The following is a 24,719-nucleotide window of genomic DNA, read 5'->3' on the forward strand; positions in this document are numbered from 1 at the left end:
GGTCTCAGAGGAACCGGCCTGGGTCTAGCGACTTTGGTACAAAGGTCTGGTCTCTTTAGAGAGGATGTTGAAATTCACTACACTGTCTTCATCAAGTAAGTGCAACCGGCTGGTAGAGCCTCTGACCATCAGGGGTTGGAGGAATTGATAAGGGCTGTGTGCCAGGTGTTAGATATTCCGGAGGTAGCAGTTGCTGAGACTGCAGAGCCTTCTCTGTTTACACAGCGTTTCTTCCTCCCAGCTGGACAATTTGTTGGATGAGTTCTGGTCATCGCCGGATCGGAAGTTTCAGGTGTCCTGTCGTCTGCAGTCCTGTTATCCTTTTCCCCATGAGGTTTTTGGGAGTGTCTCCAGAGGTGGACGCTTCTGTTGTGTGGTTGTCTAAGGCAACCACCATCTCTATTCTTAGGCAACACTTAAGGACGGTGCAGGCCATAAGGTCAAAGGTCTGATTCCGAAGTCCGATTTTGTGTCAGTGGGTGCCTCCTCAAGGCCTGCCTTGGCATCTACCTGGGAGAATAAGGCTGTAAAAACACTGGTCCAAACAGCTTTCAGCGGGTTTGTTGTCTGAATTTATTCCTTTGGTGGAACAGATTCAGAGGGCTAAGGACTATTTGGGGGAGGTGGTGCTGATAGGCACATGGGTATGTTCCACTGTGGTCTTGGCCAGTCAGATTCTCTGGTTTAAGTCTTGGGAGGCTGATGTGGAGTCTAAGAAGACTCTTCAGGCACTTTCTTTTTCTGGAAGGGTTCTATTTTGGCTGGAGCTTGACAACATTATTAGTAAGTTGACTGGGGAAAAAGTACTTTCCTTCCTGTTAATGCTCCAAAACCTAGGATGTCCAGGTTTCGCTCCTTTCATTTGTCTGGCAGGTCTTGGAGTTGCTACTCCAGAGGGCATTTATACACCCCAGGGCTGGTTTGTAGGATGTCAGGCCTGGTCTGCTAGGCGTCCAGCAGCTAAGTCTACAGACAAGCAGTCAACATGACGTGCATTGTCCCCTTGAAAGGTCCACAGTGGACCTTCTCCTCTTCCAAGATCAGTGGTTTCAGTCCACCAAGCATACCTGGGTGCGGGGAATCGTGAACCGGGGGAGCATGATGGTTCCCTCCAGATGATACTTTTCCACAGGGCTCCCCACAGGTCGAACAAAGCGTCTGGCTCTGAGAGAGGCCATCCACACACTGATTTCTTCTGTGGCGGTTACTCCAACCTGTTTCTGATTTTGAATCCTGATGGTTCGCTGAAGCCGTTCCTGAACCTCAAATCTTTGATCACCCAGCTGCGGGTGCCCAGATTGAAAATAGAGTTCTTGAGGTTTGTAATTCACAACATGAAACAAGATGAGTTCATGGTGTCACTGGATATCACGAAAGTATATGTGCATGTTCCCATCTGAGAGGGCCATCAGACCCTTCTCTCGGTTGCTGATCAATAGGACCATCACCAGTTCCGGGTTCTTCGTTTTGGTCTGGCCCACGGCTCCTCAGGTCTTCACCAAGTTCATGGTTGCGCTTTTGCTGTCCAAGGGGGTTATGATCATCCCTTACCTGGACAATCATCTTATCGAGGCAGGTTCGCCATTGGTGCTTCTGTCTCATGTCCAGGTGACAGTACGGACTCTGGAGTCTCATGGTTGGATTCTCAATTTCAAATATTCCCACGGATGATATTTTTTGGGTCGTCGTCTTTTCTTCGACACCTGCTAACAGTGGGTGTGCTTGCAACTGAACAAGATTCAGATGAAAAGGTCTCTATTGGCTGTCAGACAGATTTCAGTACACTTCTGTATGATGATTCTGGGCAAGATGGTATTGCCTTTCAAAGTGGTTTCAGGTGGAACTCCTCTTCAGGCGAGATCTGTTCCACTTGAACTTGACGAGTGAGGTGTTTCGTCTTTCCCAAAGGGTGGGTCAGTTGCTCCTTTGGTCTTTGCATGGGTCGAACTTTCTCAATCTAGGATTGGACTTTTTGTAGTGATGGATGCCATCCTTTTGGGGTTAGGGTGCTGTATGTTTTCACGCCTGTTTTCAAGACTCTGGAGGAATCCAAGCTTCCAATTAATGTGTTAGAGCTGCGAGCGGTGTTCTGCGCTCTGGTCAGTGCGGGACATTTGCTGCAGGGCGGTGAAGATACATGCGAACAATGCCATGGCGGTAGCATATATCGCCAGGAGGGCTATTCGTACCAAATAAAAGGAGAAAAAGTGTGTCCAAAGGTTGAGGCACTCAAATGGTCAAGAGTCTTTAAAATATATAACTTTATTAATTGTCATTAAAAAAAATTTAGCCAGAGAGAGGTAGATTCATCAAGGACTTGTAGCGAAATATTTAAAAGCTTGGATATAATATATGTAACCATAAATATTGTTACTGTTAAGAAGGTAGAAAAACAGCTACCTAGCTGCGCTGCTGTTCAATTTCATGATTTGTGACATTCTTATCAGTGCTAAAAGAAGCCAAGTTAGTGGATAATGGCTCGTTTATATGTGCCACCACTAATTAATAAAGGTTTAATAGCCTGATCATATATTGCGCTTGTTTTTTTTTTTTTTTGTGGAAGTAGATTCTCATCACTTCTGTATCCTATATCTGGGTTAATATGGGACCCATCAATAAGTCCCAAATATTAATTGTGGGATTTTGTTATCCCCTATTTTTTTTCTTAAAATTCTCCTTACTTCCTAAAGTGGTGTCTCAGTTCCACATAATTCAGGATATTTGTTATTCCCTGCCCTGACCAGATGTCTGTCTTCAGAGGACAAGGCTTCTCTTCATTCTCTGGATGTGGTCAGAGCATAGCATACTAATGTCTGTAGAACCCAAGATGTGTAAAGACTGAGGATCTTTTGGCCCTCTATGATGTGCACAAAAGGGGCTGGCCAGCCTCTACAGTGACATTTGCTCTGTGAGTTATGGCTGTAAGGCGTCATTCTTATGGTGGGACAGGTCGACCTGTTCCGGAGAATCTTCTGACTCACTCCACCAGGTCGTTGAGTGCTTCATGGGCGCTGCTGCATGGCACCTTGACTGGGCAGCTGCGTTGGGGTCTACTTGGTCCTCTGTTCTCACTTTTTCCCGGTTCTACTGGTTCCATGTGTTTGCATCCGGGGATGATGCTTTTTCTTCCGTTGGCTTTGGGACAACCCCAATGTTTCCGGTGTACCCTAATGGATGCAGGAGAAAATATGGTTTTTATACTTGTGTAACATCCATTTCTCTTAGTCCATCGGGGGACACCAGGCACCCACCCTTGACGCTTTGGTTTCTCCATTTGCATTAAGTGTTTTGTGTTTGGGAGGATGTTGTTTTCCTATTTTCTGTTTTTCTCTTGCTATTGGTCTTGTTTTCTGTGGCGCTTGGTTAAGCATAAACTGAGGCAGAGGCAGGAGAGGGGTATAAAGGGCAAGGTGCTAGGGTCAAATGTTAAGTTCTTAAACTGCCAGCACGCCTGGATTTCCCAGAATGATGCTCGTATCTCCTAGATGACTGAGAAAAAAGAGATTTATTAGTTTACAATTCAATCCATTTCTCTAAATGTTTTCTGTTTATAGATTTATAGCTTTTCTATATGTTGACTGATTTAGCCTGGCTTTGTGTATGGGGTTCAGTATTAAGGCAGCATAGAAGGAGAAAGTAGTTCTGTGCTTAAACTCTCCTGTTGGTGAGGCTTATTTGCCAAGTGATGCCTTTGTCCCCATTAACTTCAGAAAAAAATTGTTTAACAAAATCCCTTTTTTAGTAGTGTCTAGAAATAAAAAAATACATTTTTCATGTGAATCCACTCTGCAGGGATTTAAAAAAAAAACAGTAATTTTTGTACTTATGTTAAATCTATTTCTCTGGGTCCATTGGAGGGGGGGATGCTCTGATCATGGGTATAAAGTCTGGTCCAGGAATTAGCCCCTTATTTGAATTTTGCACAAATTCAGAAAAACTAATCCCCATCTATATCCCCTCAGTTATTAACTAACTAACTCTCAAAGAAGTGAAAAAACAATCGCTCAAGAAAAATAAACTTTTCTAGTTTCGAAAACTTAAAACTATAATGACAAACAAAAACAATGAGAGATGAGCTGTGTCTTCAAATGGATTCTGAGCAATGGATTAAACATAAATAAAAAAAGTTTTCTCTTTTCTCCAATTGGGACTCTGCAACCCTGGAACGTTCCAGAGCTGTCCCTAAGGGAGGGTACACTCTGAAACTTCCAAAAGCAAAACCACATGGCAAAAACATTAACACACCTGCTCTGCCGAGCTCTTGTGCCAAACTGCCCAGGAGGCACTCGCCAGTATGGCAGAATGAGCGTTGATCTTTTCAGGAACTGCTTTTCCTGAACTAATATAATCCACCTGGCAATTGTTTGTTTAGTTGCTGGTCAAAACCTCTTGTGAGCGTCCTAAAGGATAAATAAGTTATGTGTTTTCCCAATAGTTCATGTCCTGACCAAGCAGAGCCTCTGTGCCTGTACCACGTCCAATTTAGAGAGGAATACCTCCACTTCAGAACATTTAATCTTTAAGAATTCAATGCCAATTTCTTGCTTCAGGTGGAAAGTTCATACCACCGTAGGTTGAAAGAAGGGCTTGGTACGCAGAGCAGTCCTCTCCTCATAACAAATAAATTGATATAGATGGTTCTGCATGGAAGCTCCCAGTTCTGAAACACTCCTAGCAGTAGATAGAAATGAGCACAGTCTTCCAAGTATTTAAATTGAGACTGTTGTAAAGCTGTGAAGACCAAATGCAGGTTCCATGGAGCTATTGGAGGAACAAATGGTGGCACATGCAACATTCCCTGTAATATTGTCTGCACCTCTGGCAAAGGAGCTAGCTATCTTTGAAAATACACAAACAGCAGAGATCTGTACCTTTTTAAGGGAGTGATTTTTATACCACTGTCCTGCAAAAAAGCAAACCAAATACAATAGACAGGTCAATCTAAAGTTAGAGGTATGGACCCCCTTCCTCTCACACCAAGAAATATATATTTTCCATACTATATGGTAGTTATATCCTGTTGAAGAGACTGTTTTCGAAGATCTGTTAGAGGAAGTCACCAGGAATGACCTCCTGCCATTTATTTATTTTTGTAATGTCTATGTACCAAGACCTCTTTGGTCAGTCTGCTGTCATTAAGATGACCAGAGCACCATCTCTATCATTTTTGAGGAAGCATATCTATCAAAGATAAATCAGTTCAAATTTCCATGGGGCCAATATGATGTCTACCAGCAATGCCTTCAGATTCCTGGATTTTTAGTAAAAGCAAGCATTTCACCTGGGTGAGGAGCATGTCTGCTTAGAAAGATCACTTCCCAATTTTCCACCTCCCAGAATAAACGCTGAATTACTGGAATGTACCTGAACTATTGTTGCTTTCTTTAAAAAACTGAATGGAAAACAAAATGTGTAAATAAAGCTCTAAATTTAATTATTCTCACACAAGTTCTAACCCAGACACTTCTTATTTTCCTTTATCAAAACAGAAATGTCATTGATTGTTTTCAGAAACCCGTAAAGCATGTTTGTAAATTTTGAGAAAAAATTTAAATTTCATTTGCACTCATATAAAGAAAGTTTCTCTATTCTCTGGGTTTTCTCGCATAAATACAAGTATGCATTTTGTGAAAGTACAGGAAGTTATTCACTCTGTGCTATATTGAGTTAATGATGACTGTTTCAGCTTGATAATGTCATGTGTCTTTCCAGGTGGCGGGAAGAGTTTGTGTTATCAGCTTCCAGGTTGCCTGTCTCCTGGTGTTACTATCGTAATCTCTCCCCTCCGTTCCTTGATAGTTGACCAAGTTCAGAAGCTTACGTCTTTGGATGTAAGAAACTTTTTTTTTAACACTTTATATTTATAAAGGAAACAGACGAAAACATGAGCAATAAGCGACATAATAGAAACGCTCAAATCGTTTCCTAAAAACTTTTTTTTTTTACTTAGTCCGCGTGAAAATGAAATCTTTTCTATTTTGTATTTCTCTAATATAAGTATTAAACAATGGTTGTATGATGCCATATTCAGACTGTTCTTCCTGTTTCGCTGTTTCTAACCTTAATGGGAAAAGAATGGTACAGATTTATAAATGGATTGTTTTTCACAATAGGACCAGCTAACTGACTTTCTTATTCAACCCATGGGGCACACTGGGGGTATAGAGTGTGGTGATATGGAGCTTAGGCACTTTAAATTTACCAGCAAAAGCTCAAGCTCCTCCCCCTCTACACCCCTATTGGCTGCACAGTACTGACTTTTACTCTCAACATATGATTCTGCTAACTAGTCCCTAAGTGGGGTTTATGGTGGAATTTGTGTTGTGTGGGAACTATTCTTTCTGTGCTATACGACTATGGCATCATGCACTTATATTAAAGGTGTAATGTACCCAATTTTTAGGTATAGTTTATTCTTCTGCAGATGTTCAGCAAATCATATTGCCAGATTTTATTCTGTCATATCTCTGCATATTTAATGTATATGAATAGGAGATACCATATAGCCTGCTCCATCAAGATAAATTAAACCTCATACATATTTTAAGAGAACAGTGCCGCTAGTCTTTCATTAAACTTATTAGAATGCTTAGATTTAATTATAACTTTTTAATATTGGATGCCTGAATGGAGTGTTTCCTTACTTTTAATCATCAAGAGCATTTTCCCAATATTCTACCCATTTAAATAACTATCATGCTTTGTCATGAGTATAATTTAACAGGTTATGACAGCCCTCTTCATATGTAATATTTTGTTAGGAACGGCTTTTATTAAATTTGTAAATTTACAAGGTTCTTGTGCAAACCCTCAGCTTTTAGCACTGTAAGATGCAAGATTGACTCTAAGCTCTGATTTAACAATGACATTTATGAAAAATGTTTTGTGTCTAGATTCCAGCCATTTCTCTCACTGGGGATAAGACCGACGCAGAAGCTTCCAATATTTACTTACAGCTCTCCAAAAAAGATCCAATTATAAAGCTTTTGTATGTCACTCCAGAGAAGGTAATGTCTGCGGAACTTGTAATACTAGTATTTAGTAAATACGTAAAGGGTTATTTAGGTGAGTGCATCAGTTTTAACCATTGTCATCTGAATATATTGGGGATTACTACATTTTTCAGACTGCTGAGAAAGTCCACCAGTATTACTTTAGTTTACCACTAAAACTAAAATTCATTTGTAAAAGCTTCAGAGAATAATTTAATTAATGTTGTGATCAAGGTGGAAAAATCTACTGCATATAAAGTCGATGTCCACTCAGTTTACTCTTTCGGCATAAGGGGGACACAGTAGGTTATGTTTCATCCCCAGGAGCCTGGGCACTGGAAAACAAGAACTGACTTCTCCTTTTTCCTATTACTCCCCTGTTCCCTCTCAGTTCTTTTTCCAGTGCTATGTATAGGGTGGCTGGATGTTGACCATGCTTCACTCGAAGACCTGTGCTCACCGTAGGAGTGGTACTTTCAACTGTGTGGCGCACCTCAAGGGGCTTAGCCTAATACTCCATTCAGCACTTCAAAACAACCACTAGAAAGGACCTGTGGAACAGCAAAGTCTTCAGGGAGTTTCCTCTGGAGGCTGTTACTGCAATACATGGCTAGCCAATAGCAGGAGTCTTGGGAAAACAGCAGCTCCTTTTGTGTTCAGTGTGTTTTCTGGCTATCATTATTATTATTATTATTATTATTATTATTATTATTATTATTATCGTAGCTTTATAATGCGCCACAGTGCTCTGCAGCGTCGTACAGTAAGAAAACAGTACATACATAAAACAGGGACATACAAGATAGACAAAAAAAAAAAACTACAGACATGAAAACAAAGGGTATGAAGGACCCTGCTCATCAGAGAGCTTACATTCTAAATGGAAGAGGGCACAGCTGATAAGGTCACCTCTAAAAAAAGAGATGGGCTTTCAAAGAGCATCTAAAGATTTGAAGGATGTTGGAAAGACTGAGCGTAATAGGGAATTCCATAAGTGGGGAGCAGCACAGGAGAAGTCTTGTAGGCGGGAGTGAGAAGTGGTTACTAGAGACGAGACAAGGCGAAAGTCAGAGGTAGATCGAAGCGTGCGGGAGGGAGAGTATTTTGATATGAGATTTGAGATGTATGCAGGGGGTAGTGTTATTGAGGGCTTTGTAGGTAAGGGTGAGTAATTTGAATTTGATTCTGGAGGACACAGGGAGCCAGTGTAGGGATTTACAAAGTGGTGTAGTATATGTGGAGCGGTGAGAGAAGATCAGTCTTGCAGCAGCAGTTAGGATGAATTGAAGTGTGGAATGCCAGATAGCAGGAGGTTGCAATAGTCAAGACAGGAGATAAGAGTTTTGGTAGTATGTTGAGTAAGAAAAGGGCGTATTCTGGCAATGTCTTGAGGTGGAGTTGCCAGGACTGGGAGAGAGTCTGGATGTGCGGAATAAAGCAGAAGGCAGAGTCAAGTGTGACACCAAGGCAGCAGGCTTGGGAGACTGAGGAAATTGTGTTATTGACAGTTAGGGAGATTTGAGGGCAGGTGGTGACTCTGGCAGGAGGGAAGATAATAAGCTCTGTTTTGGACATGTTGAGCTTTGGGACATCCATGTGGAGATAGTAGAAAGACAATCGGTTACACGAGAAAGTACAGAAGGAGAGAGATCAGGGGAAGATATATAGATTTGGGTGCAATCAGCGTAGAGGTGGTATTGGAGGCCGAATGAGCAAATTAATGCCTACCTGTCTACCGTGCTTCCAAACTTCAGATTGATTCAGTCTGCACCATTCATTGGACACATTGGTAACAGCAAAACTGACTCCTGTATTTTGTTTTTCTATTCTTGCTCTCTGGCTTACGGCAGGTTAGGTTCATACTTTCCTTAGATGGAGGTGGGGTAGTATACAGAGAACCTTTTCCTTTCAGTGTGCAGTCATTGGTGATATGGAGTAATCCATGTCAAAGACAGGTGTCATAGGTCACCAACAGTAAACTGCCTGTAGGACAATCGTTTCCCACTGCACTACCTGTGTCACTCTGCAATCCCAGATAGCTCCTCTAAGGCTCATACCCTCCAGGCTTTGCCTGAGCCAGATTGAGTATGGTCCCTAGTGCAGTCTGTGTACTGCATTTTCTGCCTACTTATTCTGGTGGGGGAAGAGCCCAGAGTACATTCAGAACATCCCGGAACCTGCCTGGGCTAGGTTGCTAATTCATTCAGTTTTTGTACTTTGAGAAAAGTTGAGGGCCTTCAACTGCCTCATTTCCTGAAGTGCAAGTGTTTCCTTTCCCCACTGATTGGGTCTTGGGGAATTTTTCGGCCAACTTCATGGTAGACCCTTCCTTGAATGATGACGTGAAAGTAGAGAAAAGCTCTTTGTTGTATTTGTTGATTCGCTTCCTTCAACTGATTCTGTCTACAGTATTCTGGCTGTATTTTTGAACATTCAGAACTCTTAAAACCAGGGTCAATTCCTGCATTCAATTTTTTTAGAAAATGATCCTGTTGATGATGATGATAAAAAATTATTATAGTATTCCAGACCTTCTCTTCAGTAAGTTTGTGTCATTGGAATAGGCTGATCCAGACACATTGTTTTGGAGTTGTCAGAATCCTCTCCAGCTGTGGACATTATAATTTCACAACTATAGGGCAACACACCTTCCAGTCACCTCATCCTTCAAGGACCCCTTTGACAAGAGGTTAAACTGTCCTCAAAGGAACCTATTTTTCACCAACTCATTGATGTGTTGCCAAATGGCACTTCAATCACAGGAAATAATGCAGCAACTTGCCTCTAATATACGGACGCACCATCGTAGATGGAAGCAGCCTTTGATTCCGCCGGAACCTCAGTCAATATGGAGTCTTCTGCTTCAAGTCTTTGTCAGCATACAATACATCCAATTGTTCCCCATCTGCTGCCTGCTTCATTTGGGCCACAACTGGAAAAGAAAATATAAGGAAACTTCCTTTGTTTCCTGATTGCTAAACTGGCATGGGAACATTAGTTGAGGCCTCATACAGCCTCCTGGGTCAGTGCAGCCTAAAAAGAAGCCCTTCTGGATATCTAAATGGGCAATCTACAAAACTGGTGATTGCTATAACTCTACCTGACTACCTGTTATATCTCAGAAGTGATTGGGGCTCATCTAGAGCTTCATCTTCATCTCTCTGGTTGCCAGAGACCCAGAGCAAATAAACACCTTTAACTTGACCATTCAAGGGCTGCTGAATGCGGTGGTAATGTGCCCAGTCCTCGATCATCAGAGTGGTCTGTTTTTATTTCAAACTTTTCCTCATGCCTGGTCCGACCTGTTGACTCTGAGGACTGTCAACATATTCCTTCTTTGGAAGCAATTCGATATGCAGTCAGTAATAAAGCACATGAGGAAAGATGATATTCTGACATATTTGGATATCAAGAATGCTTGCTTTCATGTGCCCATACAGAACAACAGCGCTTCCTCTACTTTGAGATCACTTACAGTTTTGTGTGCTCCTTTTTGGGCTATCCGCTGTTCTGGTTTTCACCAAGGTCAGAGTCTCTGTGACAGGGCTGTTGTGCTGTCAGGACTCATGATTGTTCCATAGCTGCACGATATCTTGGTGAAGGCAGATTCTGGTATGTTTCATTTCTTCATCTTTCTTGATAATCCCATTCAGCTATCTCACAGGGTGACTGCTTTAACTGAAGTTTTGGATAGATCTCTCCAGCCTGATGGCAGGGAAACCCATTTCCGTTTAGTGTGTCAGCTACTCGTAAAAGATGCCAGTCTCCTGAGATGCATCACCGCACTCAGTACACATGGTTTCCTCAGGATTTAACCAATCATGTTCTGGGATTCAGTTCTGTTTACTTTTCCAGGCCATTGCTCTTTATAGGCCTGGCAGTTGGCGTCCAGACAGACAATGTCATAGTGGTGACATGTCTAAGAGGGCACTCGTGGCTTCCAGGCCATAAGGAGAAGCATCTCTCATCCTTCGGTAGGCAGAGTGTTTTGTTTCAACTATATAAGCGACCTACATCCTGGAGGTGAACAACTGGGAGGTGTACTTTGGGAGCAACCTCTTGAATCAACTGGCGTGTAGTATCCCAAATGCTAAAGTGCAGATCTTGAAACCCCAGGAATCTTTTGGCAATGTGACTAAATCACAAGCTGGTCTTCTACAGTACCAGGTCATGGTACTCAAGAGTGTGTCTCATTGACGCTCTGGCTGTTCTTCAGTTGTAATATCCTTGTTACTAGCACCCCACTGTCTTCAATAATTGTACAGAAGATCAGACAAGAAATTGCTCAGGTGTTCTTCATTTTGACCAATTGACCTAGACAATCCTGGTATGTAAATCTTACTAACCTTTCGGTGCCATCCTCTTTGGCCGACATTCTGTTTCAGATATTTATGGATTTAAAAATCACTGATAAGAAAGTGACACCATTGTTTGATTAGCTCAAAATGACCATTCATGTAACAACGGCAGTAGAGGAATCTACATGTACAAAGTAATTACCAATAACTGGTAATAGTGCTGTCTTTGACATCATCATCATCATCGTGTGCAACAGAACATATTTTCCTGCTGTTTGAAAATTCTAATAGCTTTGTTTGTTGTATACTTCAGGTCTGTGCGAGTGCTAGGGTTATCACCACCATGGAAAATCTGTATGAGCGTAAGCTGTTGGCACGATTTGTCATTGATGAGGCTCACTGTGTAAGCCAGGTAAGCTTTCCTGACTTTAATTTTAAACTTTGGCGCTTTAATTTAAGTGTTCACATACATGCAGTGGAGGCATTTAATGTTGTGTACTGAACTAATGTTTATGACCAGTTCACTAGGAATCTGTGCCTCACAATTAGTCAAGTAGTGCCTCAGTGATATCACTTGTTCCTAGCTAATCAATAGAAAGGACATTAGTTCATCCCACAAAATTGTTGCCTCCACTGTGTGTAAGTTGATAGGTCATTTATTTTTGTATGCATTTTATGTTGTTTTATCATGTAACTCAGTGGGGTCATGATTTCCGGCCAGACTACAAGAGGCTGAACATGTTGCGTCAGAAATTTCCTTCTGTGCCCATGATGGCTCTCACTGCAACTGCAAATCCCCGGGTCCAGAAAGACATTTTGAACCAGCTGAAGATGGCCAAGCCTCAAATGTAAGTCTGACATGTGTGAACAGAAAAACTAGTTTACATTAAAATCGGGGACACACAAATATGGAGTTTCTAAAAGAGAGAGAAAAGTGCAGCCGTTTTATTACCCAATAAATAGTGGGGTAATTTGTTTACATAATAATATGGCTGAGACCGTTGTATATTTTTTTCCAACTTAGTTAACAAATATAAATTAGCTAATCAGTATTATACCAGCCATCTGGGTGACACACTCTTAACTCTATTTACTAAAAAGAGGGTACCACTGCACTAGGTATCGCTATTCCAGTATCAAAATATAATAACAAAGGTTGGAATAATTTACTGGGTGGTGCACTATTACACAAATAGCTAATATTGAAGCATAAAGAGGATAGGAAGAATTGTGTATTGGAAGGCACTCAGCGATCTTCTTGTTAAAAATAAAAAACTTTTACTTTATTGATATACTTTAAAATATTAATATATACCTCCTAATTGAATGGCGAAATATTGAAGTGACTAAAGTGAATTAAAATAGCAAATTAAAATTGTTATGCCCTGCTACTTATTATCAATATATATAAAGATAATCAGTATATAATAATCACTCCTATTATAATTATATTAAACTACCTAAGATACCATTGCAACTGAAAATGTATGCTGTGTGTACTATGGTCACCTTGATTGGAACCAATAGTCATGTGATTATAGTTGACACAATTTATAAGGTAATGAGCTTATATGTTGACTCAGACCTCTGATGATTATTTGACTGTAAGGAGCGCTTTATTATATAAGTATGCCCCATATATAATCACATCAATAAACATTCATGTTTATATAAGCTCACACCAAGTTAAGTATTATTAGATAATATTAAGTAGTATTACTGGGGCTAAAAGGAACTCTGACTAGTATTTATTAGGTTGTATAATCTAGTAATCCTTTGTCCCTGTAATCTTCTTAAATAGTTACTGAACTGCTAACAATTAGGCACTTGATATGTCTGTAGTTCTCCTACTAATATCAATGGTGCCGTTTGTGCAGTCATGCATACACACACTTAGTATACTGCTACCAATCAGGCACCTGATATGTCTGTTAGTTCACCTACTAAATAGCGGAAGTGCCGTTTGGCAATCATACATACACACACACATTTAGGTTATTAAATGACCCATACGAGGGTGGGTAATAGCTAGGTTACTTATTGTTAATAAAGGTAGCAAGGAGTGAATGTTTGCAGTAGCAGGGTAAACGCCAACGCGCGTTTCGCTACATGCTTTTTCAAGGCCTTGAGCGTTTACCCTGCTACTGCAAACATTCACTCCTTGCTACCTTTATTAACAATAAGTAACCTAGCTATTACCCACCCTCGTATGGGTCATTTAATAACCTAAATGTGTGTGTGTATGTATGATTGCCAAACGGCACTACCGCTATTTAGTAGGTGAACTAACAGACATATCAGGTGCCTGATTGGTAGCAGTATACTAAGTGTGTGTATGCATGACTGCACAAACGGCACCATTGATATTAGTAGGAGAACTACAGACATATCAAGTGCCTGATTGTTAGCAGTTCAGTAACTATTTAAGAAGATTACAGGGACAAAGGATTACTAGATTATACAACCTAATAAATACTAGTCAGAGTTCCTTTTAGCCCCAGTAATACTACTTAATATTATATAATAATACTCAACTTGGTGTGAGCTTATATAAACATGAATGTTTATTGATGTGATTATATATGGGGCATACTTGTATAATAAAGTGCTCCTTACAGTCAAATAATCATCAGAGGTCTGAGTCAACATATAAGCTCATTACCTTATAAATTGTGTCAACTATAATCACATGACTATTGGTTCCAATCAAGGTGACCATAGTACACACAGCATACATTTTCAGTTGCAATGGTATCTTAGGTAGTTTAATATAATTATAATAGGAGTGATTATTATATACTGATTATCTTTATATATATATTGATAATAAGTAGCAGGGCATAGCAATTTTAATTTGCTATTTTAATTCACTTTAGTCACTTCAATATTTCGCTATTCAATTAGGAGGTATATATTAATATTTTAAAGTATATCAATAAAGTAAAAGTTTTTTATTTTTAACAAGAAGATCGCTGAGTGCCTTCCAATACACAATTCTTCCTATCCTCTTTATGCTTCAACACTCTTAACTCTCCCTCTCTGCCATGCACTTCTTTCGACAGGTCAGTCACCTCTTCCATCCCAGCTGATTGCCTAGCAGGCTGGATGCTGATGCTGATCACATGATTACCTGTGGGCTAGTCCTAGGGAGCAGTTCTGAATAGCTCTCTATGTTAAATAGCAGGGAGGGCCTATCCTACCTGCAAGTTATAGGATTGTGCCTGCACCTGTTTGCCTGCTGTTTGCTGACTAAATATTGATTAACTGCATGTTGCCTGACGTTTTGCCTGTTTCTGGCCATTCTTTTTCCTGCTGCCTGTCTCGCCCCTTTGTTTATTGACCTCTCTTGCTCAATGATCTCCCCAACCTTGGCTTGTCTCCGTTTATCCATGTAAGCTGCATGCCTTAACCATTGCATTCCTTCTGTGTGCCTCTTGTCTACCACCTGATGCTCCTCAGTGTACCAGCTTCTGTAAGTCTCCTTACCTTTTCACTACCTAGGGTCTGCGATAAATTCTTACCACACTGAGCTCAATTCCTGGGGGTATCCAAGAACCTGTGAGAATATTGCTCTCTACGGGAAAGGCAACTTACTATAGATGAAGATCTCTCATTGTCTGGTTCTAAGAATTTATCAGGTGTCCCCAATAGGAGAGGTATATTCAGTGCCCCCCCCCCCTCACCCTAATTGGAGAGCTACATTCAGTTTAATTTACTAGAAAAAGATTTCTCAGGATTACAATTTTTTGATAAATGATGTTCAGTATATTTACCAGGGTAGGCTTTTCAATCTCTCGAGTTCTTTTGGCCTTCCGGTACCTGGAAACAGATTGTGCTTTTCTGATCTCTCCATCACATGATCTATTTGTTCGGTTTTGTTTTGCACACGCCTCTCTATTATTTGCTTTGTTGTTGTTTTCCTAGGAATCTCATTAAATTCTTATTATCCATATTTTTTGTGTTTTATCCCTGTTGATGCTACGTGTTATCAATAGATCAAGACAATACTGAATCAGGGACTTTCTAGACTGAATATGGGTAAAATAGAAGTATAAAAGTAGACATTAGCTGCTTGCGTTTCTTTGCATTTGATTTAATATTATTTTTTTATTACAGCTTTTCAATGAGCTTCAACAGGATCAATCTAAAATATGAAGTTTTGCACAAGAAACCTAAGAAGGTGGCTCAGGACTGTGTGGAGTGGATAAAAAAAAATCATCCCAGTAAGTGTTACAATTAAGAGGTCACTCTGTGACTGTTAAATGATTGGGATATGTTTTTTTTACTTTGCTTGTGTATAACTAGGAACAAATCTGAAATAATATTATCACCTTTAATGTCCAGTATGTTTGTGGAGGTAGTTTTTGGGAGATCTCCAGGCAGTTGTGGAGTTGTTTTTTTTTTAATTCTTTATTTTGGTTGGTCATATAAGCAAATATACAGGGAATGACACTGTGTTATTGTTGTACAGACGTATAGAAACAGAGTCGGAACAATCAAATCAACATGTTGTACATAGAAGCTTATAATGAAAGGCATCCATTTTTACAATTTTATATGCAGTATCAAAATGTATATAACTGTAGTGAAAGTGTAAAATATGGGAATGGGGTGGACGGGGGGGGGGGGGGGGGAGGGGAGCTGTGTAGTTTTATTGAATCCTCCCCTCCTGTTGAGAGTGGCTTTGGGATATTCCGCTGTCTGTCCCCAAATAAAAAGGGGACTTTTGTACTCACCGTTAAATCATTTCTCTGAGGGTGTGGGGGCTGGGACATGGACCAACCGTGCTAAATTTACTAAATCCTCTCCCTTCAATATAATGTTGCCTCCTAGCAGTCACACATAGCTAAAAAGTCTGTCCGTTACTTTTTGGAGCTGCTCTTTCCTTCGTTAGCAGGAGAGATCTGCCACGCTGTGGCCCTAAATGAAGGCAAGCTGCTAATTAGAGAAGAGGGCACTTTTCCGATCACATTTCTCCAGCTCTCTAGAGAGCCTAGCAGCATCCAGGGAGATAGGCAGAGATCCTAGATGTATGTGGCTGCTGGGACCCTGCTAAATACAGCCAATGCCGGGGTTAACAAAGGAGAGAAACTCAAACCAAAACTCCTATCAAAGTAATATGCAGAAGGCAGGCGATATACTATAATTTGCTTTAAAAAGCCCCTTTTAAAGTCAGTATTTCCTCTCCACAGTTGCAAAGTGTTGTGACTATGGTTGTGCCTAGATATTGACAATTTTATCTTTCAGATGAATCTGGGATCATTTATTGTCTATCGCGACATGAGTGTGACACTGTGGCTGACACTCTGCAGAAGGAGGGCCTGGCAGCTCTGGCATATCATGCTGGGCTCAGTGACTCTAACAGAGACTATGTACAACAGAAGTGGATCAATCAGGATGGCTGTCAGGTAATGCTGGGAGCAGTGGATCATAATTTCTTAACTGCCATTTTCTCTATTATCTATATATAGGGTGCCACAAAGGGTTCACAGCACCGTCCAGAATGCATTCAACAAAACAGTACATAGCATTACAAGACAATACAATAAACACATTACAGTACAATTCACAACGCAGCTATGAGTAGCCACACAGGGCAATAACGTACAAGGTGTATGTATCCTAAAACACTTTAACAGGGAATGAGGGTAGAAGGGGAATGAATCCGAGCAAGCTGAATCTGCACCCAGCAGTGTGGATGCATATGAAGGGAAGATGTGCAATATAACAATGGATCTACTGCTGGATCAAGACTGCAATCTGTCAGGCCTATTTTGTCGGGGGGAGTACCAGTTCTCTGTGGGCTCATAGCACACTACTCACTCAACTAGGGTGTTCGGCATCTCTTGAGCAGTACGTCATTGGGCTTCAGTAGACTAAGTATAACAAAAATTGGATGTTTCAGCCACTGCGAAAGCTACCTTTGGCCATAAGGTTCTCCAGGTGGTTGTTGTTGTTTCTTAGGTTTTTTCCTCTACTTCGTATTGGGTGTGGATTTGGTATACTCCCCAACCCGTGTTCTATTGCTAAAGAATATGTATATATATTTTTTTATTTAAATATTGTTGTTTTTTTTTTACCTTTCCATTCAATCTTTTATTTCCTCAGCTGTAAGGGAACACAACCAAAACGATTTCTGTTTTACTCTTTTCATTGTTTTAATCTCCTTACTGAGCTGGTGGTAAAGTGAGGAACAGCATGAGAGCATTCCGTTTTTCACCAAGGCCCTCGGGCAAACCATTAACCCACCTCTGTTGTCCAAATATCATTTAGGTGAAAAACATTTAATGAGAAGTACAAAAAAATATTTTCCTTGACTTATTGTTTTGTTTCTCATCTGTAGGTGATCTGCGCTACTATTGCCTTTGGAATGGGCATTGATAAGCCAGATGTGAGATATGTCATTCACGCCACTCTACCTAAGTCTGTGGAGGGATATTACCAAGAGTCTGGCAGAGCTGGCCGAGACGGAGAGATGTCCCACTGCCTCCTGTTCTACAGCTACAATGATGTGACAAGAATCCGCAGGCTGATACAGAGTAGGTTACTTTGTGATTTTAAAAGGGTTTTTGTACTTTGACACACTTCCGCTTTTCGTCTTCTATGTAGAGCGCTTTGGTGGGGGCCCCCTCTGTTTTCCACCATTTTCTTAGACAATGCTCTGCGTACTCTGAAATGCATGGGCAGGCCAACATGTAAAGACAATCAGAGAGGACATGGTGTGCACAATCTATACAGCTTCTTAATGGTTATTCTGTGGCTCATGTCCAGTCAAGTGCCACATACACTACACACTTACAATGCTGGACATTTGACAGCATTCTCCAGAAAATCAGTGCAGTGGTATTTGACCACCAAATTAAATAATGAATCAAAGTAAATAAATAGAAATATAGCTTGATTATCAAAAATGCAATATGGTTACTGTTTTAACATAAATGTACATTATTGTGAAATGAATGGCAAATTGTATCTGCTGTTAATTTCTTGCAAACCTGGAGACAGTTATTGTGTTATTGTTGTTAATTTGCTGTCTCTGTCAGTGGAAAAGGATGGCAACAGTCAGACGAAGCAGACACACTTTAACAACCTGTACAGCATGGTGCATTACTGCGAGAATGTGCTGGAGTGTCGTCGGATGCAGCTTCTTGCTTACTTTGGTGAGCATTCATTTAATCCACAATTCTGCAAGGAGAACCAGAGAGTGGCATGTGACAACTGCTGCAGGACGACGGTGAGTGTATCTGGATGGCGTCTTAAGGTCATAAAGTTTAGTCTTGTATGTTTGCGTGTGGAGATAGAGATATTAGGTGTGTGTGTGTGTGTGTGTGAAACAGTTATCTATCTAACATTGTACAGTATCTGTAAAGCTTAACCACTGTGTTCTTGTTTTGCAGCAATACAAGTCCAGAGACGTGACAGATGAAGTGAAAAACATTGTGCGGTTTGTCCAGGAGCACTGTTGTTCTGGCCAAGGGAGAGGGAAGAATGCCAAAAACCGCCTAACTCTCAACATGATGGTTGATATATTTCTCGGTAAGCTACTTGGAGAATATACACTTTTAGGAAAATCCTCAGGGACCCTCTTACAATGCTCTTCTTGTTAAACCAGGTAGTAAATCTTCAAAGATCCAGACGGGTATATTTGGAAAAGGAGCAAATTATTCAAGGCACAATGCTGAGAGATTATTCCGAAAACTGGTTCTGGAAAGGATCCTGGATGAAGAACTATATATTACTGTGAATGACCAGGCAGTGGCATATATGAAAATTGGAGAGCGGGCTCAGACTGTGTTGAATGGGTTCACAAAGGTATGTGTACAGTGTGTTCTTATAGACTGCACAGCAGTGCATTGTGGGAATAATTAGATGCCTACAGAAAATGTAGTGATACACTGAGAGGGTTTCTTATAATGGGAAATTATATATTTGTACGATTTAAGTGCTTTAGCACCAAATTGAAAAGGTTTTTTTGAATTCCTAAACAGTTGTCTGGCGATTTTTGCCCCTACAAGACCAAACCAAACTTCACTTTTTGAGATGCATTAGTTTAAATGCAAATATTATTTATTCAGGGAGGAGGGCTGTTCTAATATGCTACCCAAATTATGTTTCTAATATTTTCTTTCTGCGACATATAGGACTTTCTTTAGGATCAGATAGAAAAAATCCAGGAGAGTTTTTATTACAATTTTTGTCTGCATTCCTTGAGGCAGTGCTTGTAAAATGTTTTCCATGATTGTTCCCATAGTTTACTATAATGAAATTATTACACAATTGAAACGGCTAGTTCTCTGGAGTACAGCGATACCAAATATATATGCTTTATTAAGGAGATGTTTTAGATGAAATGGTTCCCAGACACCGTATTGGAACTAGAGACTGTGTGACAGTTGACTATTATGATCTGGAGAATTGAAATGAGATTGTGATCTCCCCATTGACAGGTTCAGTTCCAGGACACAGAAAATGCCAGTAGCCTCAGGAAACAGAAGGCATCTGTAACGGCCAGTACATCCCAGAGGGAGGAGATGGTCAAGAAATGCCAGGCCGAGGTGACAGAGCTGTGCAAACGCCTGGGCAAAATCTTTGGTGTACATTACTTCAATATCTTTAACACGGCAACCATACGGAGGATTGCAGGTAGTTTTTTGAATGATGGCAAGTGTTGTGTGTTTTGGTTTTTTTACTTGTCTGTAAACAGACTGACTTTTAAAAGAGTTGGTACGTTTCTGGGTGCTTCCTAATACGGCAGCAGAGAAATTGGCACCAGAAGATGCCTTCATCTCTAGTTACACTGATCATGTGAACATTTATTAATGTACCTCAGGCAGAGGAGATGTTTATGGGATAGCAAAAGAATTGATTAATATGAAAAAATTCTAAATGTGTTTTTACATAAAGGGCGTTCTCTCCACACAAACATCATGTTTCCCTAATAACACTATCTTTCACCAGCCGAACACTGATGGCACAGTGTACTGTGTTGTAATTGTCTACTGTAAAAGCCAGGAAAAGTTTGAAAGTAAAAGTTGTAGGTGGAGCTTATGGGTTGTCTCTCAACCAGCACATTTTATTAAATTAGTGCAAATGAACAAATAAGTGGTTGAGGCAAGGTGTTCCTGGAACTAGTCCTGTTTCGTTATATGGATCTCCCTTCATTTTGATGGTTCACAAGACCTAAGAAAATTATCTGTCTGACTTTGTGTGTGTTCCAGAATCTCTGTCTCCAGAACCTGATGTTTTACTGCAGATTGATGGAGTGACAGAAGATAAGCTAGAGAAATATGGAGCAGAGCTAATTGATGTTCTCCAGAAGTACTCAGAATGGACGCTTCCAGGTTTGATCTATATTCTAATACAGAACTCTGTGCTGTGTTATGTTTTTCTGTATTTCAAGATTTTTTTAATGTCTTCTATACAATCTAATGTCTCCCTTACAGTAGATGACATTTCCCAGAAGTCCACTGGGTCTACAAGCCACACTTCAAGGATGCACGGCAGCGATGAAGATGAGGACGATAGTAATGCAACTTCCTCTTACTTCGGTTCTAACAGAAAGAATAGTGTAAAGAGGAAAAATGCTCCATACTTCCGGAAATCCAAGAAAAGAAAGACAGGAGGGGATAGTCAGTATTCCCGCGCCAAAAGGTAATTTACTACTGCATAGTGGTCTGTAGTAGCGTTTTGAAACCATACCTCTGAATAAGAAAATTGAGCTTTACGGATTCATCCTTTTAACACTTTTTTTGTTTTCTTTCTATTTCTACTAGTGGAAACAATGCTTCATACAGCAAGAGTAATGCATCTTCTGCTAAACCATCCAGTGGATATAACAGTGGCTCTAAGCCAGGAGTGGGGAAAAAACCCGGGTTCATGGCACCCCCAATGCCCCAGAACAACCGTCGATTCCTTAAACCCTCCTTCACTTTTCTTTGATCTGGACATTGTTACAATTTTTTTTTGTTCTTTTTATTAAATTATTGAAATTTTTTGTATATAGATCCATATATCGAACGCTAAATAAATGTTTAATCTTATTAAGCATTATTTGTTTGTGTATTTTATTGTTGCCAATGCAAATGAACATGGTTTGTTTCTCCATTGTGAACATGTTGCTGGTTCATGAGATGACTGTGTCATTCATGTATCCAGGATCCTATTATATAAGCGCTGATTATTAAACACCATCAACAGGTCATTTTCTAGAGTATTTGTCATAAGCACTGGTGGCATTAGTGGGTAATTACATTTGGTGCTTTGTTTTCAGTTATAAGAGAAATAAAGATCATAATGTAATATTTACCAACACTAGCTTACATCATATGGGGGACACTGAAGATAGGGTGTAGAGTCCAGGCAGGCGTTTGGCACTTTTAAGTTTCTTTATGAAGTCTATAACTCCTCCCCCTTCTATATCCCCTTTTTCTGACAGCCCACAGGCAGTGAAGGATTGTATTTCACATTTAAACTCTACCACCAGAGTGACCAGCAGCATCCAGACAGCCTCATGGCAGGATTTAAATGCCAAGAGTGTGTCAAAAATGTACCCTTTTTGGTGCCTCCTGCTGTTAGCCCCAGAAGCTCCCTACTGTATACAGCAGCCCTTCACTAGGCACAGTCTGGCCACTAGGGGTCCTACATCTCTGGACGGTGGCCGTGTTTAGTGCTGGACCCTGGGGTATGTGCAAAACCCCAGGCAGTCTAGAACCACCTCCTTTACAGCCTTTACTCACAGAGAAAATCCCAACAAAACTGTCAGACACAGACATGTCCAGCTCCTCTATATCTCTCCTGAGGGTATTAGGTTGCTTGTTCTTTTTGTGGGTTCTGCGTTCACTCGCTTGCTTGGTTGTGTCTGTCTTTGCTGCATTTCCTATCCTGTTTGTGTACTGCAGCTGTCACTATTTGTGTTCTCTTTGTCTGTTAGATCTGATAAAGGAAGTAATCCAGACAGAGATTACCTTCTATTTGGCAGCATTTCCTCAGAGAAAAACCTGCCAAAACTGTCGGACACAGGAGGAACCTGTGGTACCTCCTGCTCTAGACCCCTCCTGAGGGAAATATTAGCGATTTGAGGTTTTCTGTGTGGGTTCTGCGTCCACTCTCTGGCTGCGGTTGTGTCTGTCTTTGCAGGAATCACTCCTTTCTGCTTGTGTACTGCAGCTGGTCCAGTATATTGAACTCTCAGCTTGCCACATGCTCCCCTGAGTTAGGCGAAGAGAACCTCCTACAAAAGTCTAAAAAGGGAATTGTGCTACCACTATAACCATATAGAATAGAACAGTGAAAATATGTGAAAAAAAACCATTTAATAGAAGAAATTGTCTGTCAAATAAAAAATGCAATCTTGAATATTGTGTATATAGTCTTACAGTCCCTCACAATGAAAATTCTACATTCACGATCTCTTCTTCTTTAATAACCCCTTATATAATCTAGAGGGGAAAAAACAAGCCTGTGCTCTGTACTTTGTGGAAGATTCCACTAATTGGCAGGATGTTGATTGAGAAGCATGGGTAAAACTTGGGTTTCAGCACTCATGCAAATTTAAGACTATCCCTTTCCCTTGTGTGGAAATGGATAAATGTAAATTTCCACCCAAGGTGGATACCCCCATAGTATTGTTGTTCAAGACCACTACTATTGGCACTACTAATGACATTGATAGGGAATTCCAGACCATTCTTAAGTTGATACATTGCAACTGGGGTCTCTAAGACAAATTTAGCTTATACATGGGTTAGGAAGCCGGTGGTAAAACGCTCAAAGCAGCTTTTGGAAGGATTGCTATCCGGTAGACCCGGGTCTATTTTACTAACCTTAGTTGAACATACACAGCATTCAGGTTCAGTAGTTCAGTGCGCCATGGCCTCTAGCCTTAATACTTTGTAAGCAGACGTGGGGTCTAAGAAGCCTGTTGAGTGACTGCCCTGTTTAGCGAATGTCCTATTTGGTTCTGAACTGGATAAGATTTAAGAAGACAAGGAGTGGAAAAAGTTTGTTTTTGCCAGTCAATATAGTGGGGTCCTAGGTTTCTGTGGTTTTTTTCCCCGCTACGATAAAGAAGACAGACCTCAAGGGGACAGTCCTCTGCCCATTGGGAGCACAACAGAGGAGAAACAGGCTTAGACAGCCAACTTCTAGCCCGCAACCCTGGTCTTGCTGGAGCCCCACTAAGACACATGCCTCTACTGGAGGCTATTTACACATACACAATATCTATGAGAAATACATTACCTTGTTTGATTGAAAGGAAAAAAAGACAGGAATGCTGGATTGTCCAAGATTGGGATGAGAGCAGGGAGGAATTACAGAAAATGTAATTTTTGGGTAGGCATGTCTGAGATTTTAAGGAAAATTGCTACAGTCGGGCTGCTTTTTGAATCCAGGAACTCAATGTTTGGGGGGTGCTTGATCCAGAGTGAATCAGATTGTGTTGGTGAGGGAGAATTTATTAGCAACCCAGATTCTTGTACCAGGTGGAGGATTCCCAAACATGCATCTAGGTGAAAATAGAACTGAAGATTAGTGATGCATTTTCAATACATTTAACTTTATTTTATTTATTATTGACTTCACATTATTTTGTTAATAAATATAACGAAGCTAGGGACAAATGATTCATAATTGGTATATCAAGTTATTTGTTGTACACAAAAAGGTGGTTTATTAAAAGAAAGTCACTTTACTGTACTTTTAATGCAATTATGTATACATATTATTGTTTAGCCATCAGCATGTATTATGATGGACGTTAGACCATTATCGGACATATTTTGTGATTTGGAGAGGGTATAGAACGACCTGAGCAGGATGCTGATCCTCGGCAGCAAACGTAAGACACTCTTTCATTCTTTAAACAAAACACATGGGTTTAGTGTTGGATTATACTGTGATCCGTCCATGTTACTACTACGAGCATAGGGACACATAATGGTAACACAGCCAAGCAGTAGTATACTGCTACATGACACGCCCCTGTCCTGGCGGACAACACTGCTGACTGCGGCTTTCTGGCACACACACGTCACTTCCGATCAGCCATAAGTAGTTGTATAACTGCTGGCGGGAATTACTGCTGTCAGACAGAACGATAGTGTACACCGGCGCTCAGTGTGATAAGCGGAGCACTATGAGTGGCAGAAAGACGCTGCCTGCTCGACGTTCAGCAGCCAGAGCCAGTGGCAGGAAGACGCCCCAGATGCCACAAGTGAGTGTCACATACGTATGTTATGTCTCAACCCTCACATAGGAGCAATACGTTGTTCTATGGTAATGGCTTATGGGATCACAGGCAGTTGTGTAACTAAACATTTGTGGGCCCCAAGTCTGTTAGTTCCACATGTGCCAGAAAGGGTGACAATAAAACTTACACACATATAGGGCGTTGATGAGGGCATGGAATGGGGACGGTACTTACACTTGC

The 24,719-nt window shown here is 40.7% G+C and overlaps 2 protein-coding genes across 5 annotated transcripts in view; both read left to right on the top strand.

Annotated features, from left to right (window-relative positions):
- Positions 1–21,337, top strand: part of BLM (BLM RecQ like helicase) — a 38,728-nt gene extending 17,391 nt beyond the window's left edge. For both annotated transcript variants that reach the window (XM_075207506.1, XM_075207507.1), the window contains exons 9-22: positions 5,713–5,831; positions 6,894–7,007; positions 11,604–11,702; positions 11,990–12,138; positions 15,407–15,513; positions 16,538–16,698; positions 17,634–17,829; positions 18,334–18,524; positions 18,688–18,826; positions 18,903–19,102; positions 19,738–19,933; positions 20,509–20,631; positions 20,734–20,941; positions 21,064–21,337. In XM_075207506.1, coding sequence (XP_075063607.1) covers positions 5,713–5,831; positions 6,894–7,007; positions 11,604–11,702; positions 11,990–12,138; positions 15,407–15,513; positions 16,538–16,698; positions 17,634–17,829; positions 18,334–18,524; positions 18,688–18,826; positions 18,903–19,102; positions 19,738–19,933; positions 20,509–20,631; positions 20,734–20,941; positions 21,064–21,229 — 2,168 coding nt within the window. In that variant the 3' untranslated portion in view covers positions 21,230–21,337. The remainder of the gene's footprint in view (positions 1–5,712; positions 5,832–6,893; positions 7,008–11,603; positions 11,703–11,989; positions 12,139–15,406; positions 15,514–16,537; positions 16,699–17,633; positions 17,830–18,333; positions 18,525–18,687; positions 18,827–18,902; positions 19,103–19,737; positions 19,934–20,508; positions 20,632–20,733; positions 20,942–21,063) is intronic.
- A 2,993-nt stretch (positions 21,338–24,330) lies between these two features.
- The window catches only part of WDR76 (WD repeat domain 76), a 59,101-nt gene continuing 58,712 nt past the window's right edge, over positions 24,331–24,719 (top strand). For all 3 annotated transcript variants that reach the window (XR_012691225.1, XM_075207508.1, XM_075207509.1), the window contains exon 1: positions 24,331–24,503. Coding sequence is in view for 2 of the 3 variants with exons in the window: in XM_075207508.1 (XP_075063609.1) it covers positions 24,426–24,503 (78 nt within the window). In the remaining variant the exon portion in view is untranslated. The remainder of the gene's footprint in view (positions 24,504–24,719) is intronic.

This window comes from Mixophyes fleayi, chromosome 4, assembly GCF_038048845.1.
Source record: "Mixophyes fleayi isolate aMixFle1 chromosome 4, aMixFle1.hap1, whole genome shotgun sequence".
NCBI lineage: Eukaryota > Metazoa > Chordata > Amphibia > Anura > Limnodynastidae > Mixophyes > Mixophyes fleayi.